Below are 11,115 nucleotides of genomic sequence, written 5' to 3' on the forward strand. Positions count from 1 at the left end.
ACCACCCTCTCCCTTCCCCGGGCTCCCTCCGCTAACGCCCGGGCCAGCGCTCCAGCTGGGCTCCCGTCCTCTTCCCACCCCCCGCACTCGCCCTGTGCCCGGCCCACTGTCCGAGGGGTGGGAGTGCTTCTCAACACAGGAGCCGGGCTACCCCAGGGCAGCTTCTGGTGGCCAGCCTCCCGGCTTCAGCAGCCCTGCGTGCCCCCAGGCCCTGAGGACAGCACCAGACCAGGAACCTGAGGCAAAAGCCAGCAGCTACCATGTCCTTATCCGTGGCTGGAGCCTCCCAGCCTGGGGCAGTGAGGGGTGGGCCGGGGCCATGCCCAGAGGGCTCTCTGGGCATCGGGATCCTCCTGGTTGGCCCAGGACTGAACAGGGCAAATGGCGAAGGCCAGCAAGGAGGGGAACACACAGAACTGGCCGTTTGTGCCCATACGCGGGAGGAGTGAGACAGCGCCCAGCAGGGTCCCCATGGCAGCCCTCCATCACACCCTCACCCCACGCTCCACCCAGGCCAGCGCCCTCTGCCTCGCTCTCACGGCCTCCTCAGCCAGGATCCGGCTCCCCCCAGGCCTCTGAGCCCGAGCAGTGCACCCCCCCCCCCCCCCCCCGGGCTCCAAGAGGGCCCTGGGGCTGCCCTGGCCACGCAGAGCCAGGCTGGGCGAGTGATTTCTCAGGGGCTCGGCGCAGTTCACACCTGTCAGCATGAAGCCAGGGCCTCCGCAGGGAGCTGTCCTGCTCCCAGTGCCACTTTCCAGGCAAGACCCTGTGCGGGAAGAGTCCGAGGAGCATCCCACCAGCTCCCAGGCGCTAACCCTGGTGTCCCGGCCGAACGCGGGGGGGCAGTGGGACCAGTCTGATCTGGATTGGCAGCGATGCCGTGCACAGCCACATGCAAAGCAGAAGCGGCTGCATCTCAGCCCGGCCCTGCCGTCAGCAGCTCCCTACCCCGCACGCCACATGCATGGAGATCCGCAGGGCCCCCCAGCTCTTTGCCCCTCTGCAGAGGGTGGGGAGGGGCCTGCACCACATAGCCTAGCCCCAGTGTGAGGCAGGCTCAGGGCTGCTGCAGGGGCTGCTCTGGAGGGTGCTGGAGGGTTTGCAACACTGGCGATTTCCTGAGCTCAGCCTGTGAGGAGACAGCGACACCCCGCTCCCTCCCCCCCCGGCTGGATCCAGCATTCGGCACCGAGGCAAACCCTTCCCAGGAGCTGCCTGGGGGCCCCTGGCCATGCAGCCTCCCCCACAGGGCCACAGACCCACCCCCCCAATCAATCAGTGCCCTGCAGGCGCCCCACTGAAGCAGCCGCGTAGGAGTTCGGCCTTCGGGGTGCTCCCGTGCAGCCGGCGGCTCCCAGCCGGGACCAGGAAGGCTGGCATGGCTGGGGGGTGCATGGCAGAGCCTGGTGCCAGAGGAGCACCAAGGAGCCAGCTTGCCCACTCCCAGGCTGTCCTGCCTCAGCCGTCACTCCCCTGCAGGCAGAGGGGCCCATGGAGCGGACCAGGGCCTCCCCTGCCCCGGGCTGGCACCAGCGGCTGCTGTCGTGACACCCACGGGACGTGGCTAGCACCACTGGAAGCCACAGGCAGGAAGCGCTAACCCGCCTCAGAGGGCCCAGACCTGACACCGTCTCCTCGGCCATGGGGGAGGGCAGCTCCCCTGCTCTGTGAGGTGGGGGCCACGAGCCTCGCTGCCCTGCTGATGAGGGGGAAGCTCCGTTTGCTGATAGCCAGATACTCCTCCCCCACCACGCAGCACCCTCTGCTCCCTGCGGCCGGGGGGGACCCAGCTCCCTGGGGGGGGAGAATTCTCAGTTCCCAATGGACGGGCCTGGATCACTGCCAGGCACCTCTTCTAGGCCTGTCTCCCAGCTGGGCAAGCCCCATTGCACCTGCCTGTGCCCAGCACCCCCAGCCCCTCCCTGCCCCAGACAAGCCCTGGGCCTTTAAGGCAGGAGCCGGCTGAGGCCAGAGCCGTTTCTTGTGGGTTTTTAGCCACTGATTAGTCACAGGCTTTCCTGCTTCTCCGGGGCAGCCCCAGCCCCGCTCGGCTGCCTGCCAGCCCCGCTGCCCATGCCAGGGCCGAGCAGGCGAGTGCCAGCCTCGGCTCTGGGCTCCAGCACCGGCACAGACCCTGCCCCACGAAGCCTGTATGGGAAGCCTGGCCAGGGCACTACCTCCAACAGGCTGCCCAGGGAGGCAGGGCCTGGAGCACTGGGCCCTGCCATCCCCTCGGGGGCACAGGAAGGACAGAGGAGGAGTGGCACGGCGAGTGGTGGCTGCCCCCGCTCCGTAGGGAGGTCCAGGGCCTGCGAGCCCCCAGCCCTGGGACCAACAGCTCTGGCCCTGCTTTACCGAGGGCAGCAGCCAGCACTGGGGACATGCCCCAGGCCACAGTGCATCCATGGCAGAGCCAGGGGCTCAGAGCAGGACCTGGCCCAGTGCCCTTCCGGAGCAGGCAGCAAGAGGAGACACTGCCACCCGGATACGTAGAGACCCCCAGCCAGCGCCCGACCCCAGTCCCACGTCCACAGAGGCCAAGGCTGCAGCCCCAGGGCCCTGCAGAGCCAGCAGGCCCTTTGCCCCATCCAACGCACCCCGCCAAGGGGAGGGGCTGCCGGGTCCACTGGCACCAGGGCTTGGCTGGGCTAGTACCGCACGGCAGCCCTGTAGCCAGGGATGGGATCTGCCCCCCTCCCCCAGTCATCAGAGCCCTAATCGCCGTCCTCCGAGGGAGGCCAGGACGAGCATGGGTGTCACCGTGCCAGGCTCCCTGCCCTGCCCCCCAGCCTCGGCCCCAGACACCCCCAGGCTCCCTGCCCTGCCCCCCAGCCTCATCACCAGACACCCCCAGGCTCCCTGCCCTGCCCCCGAGCCTCAGCACCAGACACCCCCAGGCTCCCTGCCCTGCCCCCCAGCCTCAGCACACCTCACTGCTCTGCCCGGCTTGTGCGCTGAAAGCTCCTGCACTGGGAGGTGCTCCTCCCCCCCGCCATGGCAGGGACGGCAGGAGACAGAGGGGCAGGCGCCATGGCCCTATTAGAGGAGGATACTTCACTGCCTCTGCCCCCAACCTCCACCCCAGTGACTGGGGCAGCTCCCCAGGCTAGGGCTCAATGCTACGGAGCTGAGCACCCACCACAGAGGTGCCACGAGCCCCCGGCGCCACCCACAGGCGCAGATGACACACAGCTGGCACTGAGGAGGACTCCAGACGCACGCCCCCCCAGCCCAGCCCAGCGCCCCCCTCCTCCTCAGGCGGATGTGTGCCCACCTTCTCGGAGGCCAGGAAGGGAGACCCCAGGCCTGGGCTGGTGGGGGTGCCTGGCTCCGAATCCTCTTCATCCTCCAGGATTTTGTCCAGATACCCTATGGCCTCCTCTTCCTCCTCCATGGCCCGCAGAGCAGCAGGAGGCCAGAGGGCACGGCCCGCAGCTCCAGGTGGGCCTACTCCAGCGGGCCAGCCTGGCCCGATTCAGCGCTGTGAGCTGGCCGCAGCCTGCTGCTGAAAGGAGCCATTACGGGAGTCCTGCCTGCGCCAGCCAGGGCAGCTTGGCCCCAGGCTTCCCGGAGAGGAGAGGAAACCACGGTCCAGGCAGCCCTGAGCCTGCACGAGGCTGCGGAAACGCCAGGGCTGTCAGCACAGGGGCGAGGGGCCAGGCTGCTCCGACCTGCTTAACCCCTTCCCGGCCCCTGCCGTCTGCACTCCTCCAGCCAGCCCCGCTGCTCCGCCCTGCCTCGGCTAGTAATGCACAGGAAATGAACGTCTTGCCTCGGGAGGGGGGGGGCCACTCCCTGGCGTGTGGCCAGCGCCGCGCGCAGGACCAGGGCTGGCTGCTCTCTAGAGCGGGAATTTCCAAGGCAGGGCAAGTGTTTGGGGAACCAGCTTCTCCACTGTGAGCTGCCACAGTCGCAAAGGGACAATGGAAGCAGCGTCCAGGCGGGGAAGTCAGGCTCCAAGCGCTCTGCTCAGCCCTGGAGCTCTGGTCTCACAGTTCCCCAGGGCCCAGCCTCAAGCCACACACAGCACAGGCTAAGGGGTGATGGACAGTCGCACCCCAGCATCAGCCGCTGCCTGGAGAGGGCCCCCACCCCAGAGCCCACGGAACTGTCCCACCAGCCCTGCCCAGGGGCTCTCTCCTCCACCCTGCCCGCTCCTGGGCACAGCGGCGGCAGAGCTCCCTGGCCCCGCTGCACAGCACCGGTCGCGTGGCTCTGCACTGAACCGCAAGAGCAGCAGCTGCCTCCCGGCACAAGGGAGTCTGGGAGGGACGTTTCGGTGCCTAGCAGTGGGGATCGTACAGGATGGGACGGGGACGGGAGAGGGCGAGACAGGGTCACTCAGACCTCCCCCTACAGGGGATCAGGCCTCGTGTGCAGCCTGGAGGCAAGCGCTGGGCAGGATGGGATTGAGTAGCCGGGTAAATCTAGAGCAGAACTCTGGCCCAGAATGTGCCTGGCCAGCCCTCCCAGCCACGGAGGGAGCCTTGCAACCCAGCCCCGGTACCCCTCCATTCCTTCCAGCAGGGCGTTGACTCTGAACCCTAATGATGTGATCAGTGCAGAACTGCTCAGCCCCCAGCCAAGCTGAGGCAGCCCCGCCCCCCTGCTGGATGTTGTGGCAGATCCTGGGATGGGGAGCGCAGAGTTCAGCCGCTGAGGCCTTTGCCCCTGCCCAACAGGAGGAAGCAGGAGAGACAGCTGCCTCCTGGATACCAAATCCACCTCTTGTGCCTTCCTGAGTGCCCACAACGCCATCCAGCCCCCGCCCAGCTCCCCAAACCTCCAGGGCCCCAGTGCAGCGGCTGCTCAGGGCTGAACCCGGCAGCACGAGGATCACACAGGCAGGGGGCAGTGAACGTAACACCAGTGCCAGGGACTCCGGATTGACCAGACTGGGGAGGGGGCAGCCTCCCGCATGGCCTGGGCGCACCGGACCTCAGCTGGCCACCAGGAACAGACTAGGCAGAGGAGGGTGGGGCTTTTCAGGCTCCCAGGGCCCTGCAAGCTGGCTGTGGGCTAAGGACGTGGGGAGGGAGCTTCACTGCCTCCACCCGCCCCCGAACTCCAGGAAAAGGGGAAGCTGAGGTTGACACGCTTTGCATGTGCAGCCCTATTGTCTTCCTCCACCGCTCCCTGCGGCTGCGACACCAGTACTGAGCTGGGGGCGGGGACTGACCAGGGCGCACTGGGGGTTTCCAGAGCCCATGCCTGGCCCGTGCCCTTCACGTGGGTCAGGACCGGGACTGGGCTGGGCTTCAGCCCTAAGGAGTGGAGGTGCCCCAGGACAGGCCCCTGTGCACAGACTTCAGAGAGGGCCAGGGGTAGGGGGAGCCAGTGGGAGATGGTCGGGTGGGGGGGGGGGGGGCAGTTCTCACCCAGAACCACAGCCCCCTCCTTTCCCTGTGCAGCAGCCCAGCACACGGAGCCCACGCCTCACGTGCCCAGTGAGAGGAGGCTGCCCCGGGGTATACGGGGCGGGAGGAGAGAAGCCATGGCCCAGCAGCAATGCCTGCCTGCTCCCCACGCACGGGAAACAGCAACGCGCTCAGGACAGGGCTCAGGGCCCGTTCGCAGCTCCTCGAGCCCAGCAGGAGAACAGACTCTCCTCCCTTCCCAGCAGGGCCGAGCTACCCCCCCACCCCAGCTATAGGGGACTGACACCACCCCAGCTCCTCCCAGCCCCTAGCACAGCCCCCTCCATCAGCGGCAGCTGCAAATCACCCAGCCCCACTGGAAACCCCTTTCAACCCCAAATTGCCCCCCGCATCCAGAGCGATGCCAGCCCAGGGGCTCCCACCCAGCTGGGGGTCCTCTCGACTGAGCCCCGTGGACAGGGGCCCTCGGGTCCCCCTTCTGCAGCTGCCGTCGCTCTGAGCCGAGCCCGTGTGGGAAGAGGAGAAGCCGAGCGCGAGTCAGCTGCCTGCCACTGGCAGATCCCAGCCGGCCCGGCCAGCACGCAGGCCCTGATTCGGACGCTGGGGAGGCAGCTGCAAAGGGTTAAAGCCACCAGCCGCAGCATCCAAAGGGCACCCAGCTTAGCCTGGAACTGCCCGGCCACAGATAATGGGATTGAAGGCAGAGCCAGCGCTGGAGCCTGAACGTCTCCAAATCCCATTAGTGCCGGAACGGCTGCGAAGGGAGCGCACGGCAGAGACTACAGCCCCAGCTGGGCTCTCCCACTCAGCAGCCGGAGAGGGGCACACCCCGCTGGATGCCCCCCGGGGTAGGAGGGGCCAGCAGCGTAGCTGCCAGGAGAGCAGGGCACCTGTGGGAGCAGATCTCCAGCACCTGTGCATCCTACAGGCTGGGGCTCTGCGGGCACCCATGGCACCGTATGCAGCATGCCCCTGCCCAGCCACGGGATCAGGGCTAGAGCACGCGTCCCTTGTGCAGTAGCCATGCCACGCAGGCAGCAGCTCTGCCCAGGGGCTGTGCTGGGCACCGTTCCCTTGGGTGTAACCGGGCCCGAGCTCCCAGGGCAGGCCGTCCAGTGTGGGAGCAGGGCGTCCCTGGGCTAGGGAACAACCTGAGGCTTTGTCCTGAGACACCCAGGCTCAGCAGCTAGACAGCTGCACCCAACCAGGCCCAGCCCAGCACAAGGCAGCTCCCGTGCCCAGCCACGCCCAGGCCCCACAGCTCCCCACCCCTCCAGAACACCCAGCTCCTGATGCTGTCAGGCAGCGCCCGCAGATCAAAGAGACAGCCCCCGCCCCGTCCCACGCGTATCCAGCTGCCCGCTTCCCACATTCGCTGGCTGCGGCAGTGCCGCCTGGAGCTGCCCACCCCGGCCCCCGGGGCTCTCCCTCCAGGACCTCCCCACAGGGCCAGGGCCCCTTTGCCGAGAGCTGGCTTTAGCCCATAAGCCGTGTGGGGAAGGAAGAGCACCATGCCCATCTACGGACAGTAACGTGGGGCAATGCCGGGGTCCTGCCGAGGGGCAGCCCCAGATCCAGGCCCAGAGTAACACCATTCCTCCCACGTTGGGGAAGTGGAGACATCCATGCTTCGGACACGTCATTAAACCCAGCCACAGGGCCCTGCTCGCTGATGCCACCTGGTGGGGAAACAGCACCAGCCAAACGACTCGGGCCGAGCTCTGAAATCCAAAGCTGGCATCGAGACCCCAGGCAGGCAGGGGCTGGGTTGGATTCGATCCAGCTCATTCCTGATGCCCCTTGGCACACGCCACCATCTGCCTTTCCCTTCTGCAGATGGGCAGTTTGGGATCTGGGGGCATCGCCCACCCAGGGGCTCCCCCGTCTTTCTAGGTCCTCCCCCCAGCCTGGCATCTCACCCCCACCAGGCAGGGGGCGGGGAGGAAGTCATGCTTTCGCATTCACTCCTGTTCCTTCTGGGATTAGACCTTAACCCTTTCAATGAGACAGAACCCAGCCTTTCCTGGCACTGCCTTGCCCTGAACAAGGAGTCCCAGAGCTGGTACACAGGCCTCTCTGGCCACATGCACCTCACGGCACGGCCACAAGAAACTGGTACCCTCAGCCTAGCATGGCCTGAGGAACAAGTCCCATGCTCCAGGGCACAAGGGGCCCCATTGCTGCAGGGTCAGGAAGGCTCTCGCACCCCCTCCATGCACTCAGCATCGGACCAGGGCTTCATCTCATGCTAGAGCGTCAGGCATTTGCCTTCCAACCCGCTGCCGAGAAGGTGCTGGGTTGGTGCGTGTCAGTGCTAAGGAAGCCAGGAAATCAGGCTGCATGGCTTGTTTGCCAAGAGCCATCAGAGCCCCCAGAAATGTTTGGGAAGATACATGTCACGCCCCCTGAGTCTCCCAGACGCTGGCGCTGCCCAGAGCGTGGCAAGAGCCCCCCCCCCCCCCCCCCAGCCACCCCTCCCCGTTTCTCGGGGTTTCCCATACACAAAGAGCCCTGGTCGGAGTGTCTCTTTAAAAGGTTTTTTTTTTCTCCCAAAGACGCTTGCTTGAAAATTACCAGAAGCCTTCAACTGGCCCAATCCCACCCTCGGTCACTAGATGGCGCACGCAGCCCAGGAGAGAGGACGGACGTGCCCTGTCAGGGAGCTGCAGCACAGAGCTGGGAAGAGGCACTGGGGTCCTGCCTGAGCAGTTCCAGCCACAGCAGCAGAAGCCCCCTACCCCTGCCCCACTGGCTCCCACGCCAGGCCCTGACACCGCACTTCAGGGGTCAGGAAAGGGGGGCACGTGGCCACTGCCCTGCACCCCTGCCCTGTACCCCCAGCATGCTCAGCCAACAGGCATAACTGCCCCCCCCCCCCAACAGCTGTGCCCCTGAGTCCCTATCCAGTGAGGCAAGATGGGGGGCAGAGAGGGGTTCCCACTCCACTTCACCCCCTGCTGGCCCCAGGAGATGTCCCATAGCTCTGCAGAGAATCCCAGAGCGCCTCTAAAGAGCACTGAAATGCAGCCGGTTCTGGGGTGGAGAGCAGAAGCTGGATGCCCTGTACCATGCGGGGGGGGGGGAGGGGGAGAAGGAGGCCAGAGACCCCTGCACTCCTCTCCTCTTAGGGGCGGGGTCCATGCAGAGCAGCCAGACTCCGCTCTGCACAGTCAGCGACAGGGAGGGCTGCGGGGCTGTTGACAGCCCTAGGAGCTCTGCAGCAGCTCCTCCCTCTGGGGATGGCCCTCTTGGCAAGCCATCCTCACCCTTCACCACAGCAAAGCACCAAGGAAGGGACGGGCCGTGGCACTAGCCAACTGAAGCTGGATACTCGCCCTGCCCCGAGCCACCAGGCCCCAGCCTGTGCTGCTCACCCCCGAACCGCTAGCAAAGGAGCAGCCAGGCAGCTCAGCGCCCCTCCTCTCAAGCCAGGAGAGGAGGACAGGGATAGTGGGCTGAGCTGGGGGCCAAGAGGGGAATACGAGGGAAGGGGGAGCCAGGGGACTGGACCATCCCAGCTCCAGCAACACCAGGTCCCACAGGACACAGAAGCAGCGAGACGCCTGTGCTGGGCAGAGTTCCAGCAGCACCGTCGCAAGGCCACCTACCCCAGTGCCCAGGCCGTCGGTGGGCGTGGGTGAGACGCCATCCCCACTCTCCTGGCTGCGGGCGCTGAGCTGCGGCGACATGGTGGGCGACTCATCAATGTAGGGCATGGTCTCCGAGCCCTCCGGCGGCACCTTGGGCTCCTCATTCCCCTCAGCGTCGTAGTCCTCCGCCCCGTAGTTGAAGTCTGCCAGGAGGACAAGGAGAGGCCGGTGAGTGTCTGCCACCAGGGCACCCAGTGAGGCATAGCGCACCGGGCGCTGCCTGCCCCTTGCCGCCATGGCACTGCCCAGCAGGAGACCCCAGGTGAGAGAAGGGGCTGGCCAGAGGCATGACATCCAGGGGCTAAGCCATCAGACATGTGTCTGCCCCCAGGGTGCTCCTCCCCACTGGGGAGAGCTGGGAGCTCAGAGCTCTCCCTGCCTGCTGCACCATCTTGCTTTTAATAGGGGCTGGGGGGCGGGGCTCCCAATAGGTGAGGTCACTTCCCTAGCTCCTCCCTCTTGTTTTGACTCCAGCAGCCAATGGGTGTGTGGCACCAGGACAAGGTGGGAGCTGAGACAGAGACTGATGTTTAATAGGAAAAACCCTTTTCCACCAGCCCCCCCCCCATCTCCTGCTGCCACCCTCCCTGCAGCTGGGCAGGGGCCTTCTCCCAGCTCCGCCGGGTCCCAGGGCAGGGGTGTGGGCACTTGGCCTGGGGGCGCTCCTGGCTCTGAGCCCCCCACTGCACTGGAGCCAGCAGCATTGGCACCGGCTGCAGAGCCCAGCAAGCAGCCCGGCAGCAGCTTTCCTGCCAGAGGGCGGCAGGGCCCGGGCGTTGCATGGCTTGATTTTAGGGCTGCTCCGGTTAGGCACCTGGCAGAGACTGTGCCCGGGGGAAGGGGTCGGCCAGGGCTGGAGGGGCTCCCTCAGTGCCCCTGCCCCAGGGTCAGCAGCTCCCTGGCACCTCTGCATGTATCTGACAACCACCAACCAGCCCCCTCCACCGCAGAGTCAGCCACCCCACGTGTCACATACACACATACACGGGCAGCATCACCTCCCCGCACGTTCCCCCCTCCCCTAGCCGGCTCTTTAACCCATGAGGCGCGGTGGCCCCCTCCCCAGCGCAGCGAGCCACGGTGGCCTCCGCCATCCCCTCCTGGCCAGGCTCTGCCCAGCCAAGCCCACAGGCACCCCCAACACACATGATTAACAGCTGAGCACTGCCCTGGAGGTGCAGGGCCCCGGCTCTGCCACCCACCCTGCTGCAGGCCGCAGCCCTCCCTGTGCCGGCAGTGGAAGGGGCAGCGGCAGGGGGCTAGGGAGCCAGCGATCCATGCGAGGGGAGGGCTCCGCTGCAGCCTGCCCCCTCCCCATGCAGAGGCACCAAGCGAATCTGTCCCCTCATTCCTATACCCAGTGGCAGCAATGAAGGTGGGCCTGGGTGCCAGGACTCCTGGGCTCTGCCGCCGACCCACTGGGGGGTTTGTGTAAGTCACTACCCCGCCTTTCTGGGCCTCAGTTTCCCCTCTAGGTCATTGTTCCCCCGGACCTCAGGGGCAGCTCTCCCCGCCCCCTGACTCTCCGTCCCGGGCCTCTCTCAGGCAGCCAGCAAGGGAGCACTACGCCCACTACCTGCCTGTCCCAGCCGCCCCCTCCCTCCATCACTGCCAGGCTACAGCCAGAGGCACGGGGCCAGGCTGGGAGCAATGAGCTGCCTCTGCTGCAGGTGAGGGCAGGGAGGCCCAGGGGTTGGAGCCGCACTCGGATCCATCCTCCACTGGCCGCAGAGCTGGAGGGGGGGCGGCACTGGCCTGTTACCATGGAAATAGCAATGGGCTCAGCAGAGGGAAGAGGCGAATGTTGGGGTCCTGGTCCCTGTGGGCACCCTTCCTGACCCCACAATTCTATGGAGATATACCTATCTCATAGAACTGGAAGGGACCTTGAAAGGTCATCGAGGCCAGTCCCCTGCCTTCACAGCAGGACCAAGTACCGTCCCTGACAAATTTTTGCCCCTGATCCCTAAATGGCCCCCTCAAGGATTGAGCTCACAACCCTGGGTTTAGCAGACCAATGCTCAAACCCCTGAGCTATCCCTCCCCTCAAGCACCCTGAAGCTTAAGGCTGTGTGACCACCCCCCAG

General features: G+C 66.3%; 1 protein-coding gene across 2 annotated transcripts in view; it reads right to left on the minus strand.

The window, feature by feature from the left end:
- ABR (ABR activator of RhoGEF and GTPase) overlaps positions 1–9,418 on the minus strand; it is a 51,633-nt gene extending 42,215 nt beyond the window's left edge. Inside the window, exon 1 of one of the 2 annotated variants that reach the window (XM_026656634.1) lies at positions 8,987–9,418. In XM_026656634.1, the coding sequence (XP_026512419.1) occupies positions 8,987–9,322 (336 nt within the window). In that variant the 5' untranslated portion in view covers positions 9,323–9,418. Of the gene's footprint in view, positions 1–3,274; positions 3,728–8,986 lie in introns of those variants that run through there. The other variant, XM_024218502.1, reaches the window with a different exon arrangement.
- Positions 9,419–11,115: the final 1,697 nt, after the last annotated feature.

The sequence above is a fragment of the Terrapene carolina genome, unplaced genomic scaffold, assembly GCF_002925995.2.
Source record: "Terrapene carolina triunguis isolate 2854851 unplaced genomic scaffold, T_m_triunguis-2.0 Scaffold231, whole genome shotgun sequence".
NCBI classification, from domain to species: Eukaryota; Metazoa; Chordata; order Testudines; family Emydidae; genus Terrapene; species Terrapene triunguis.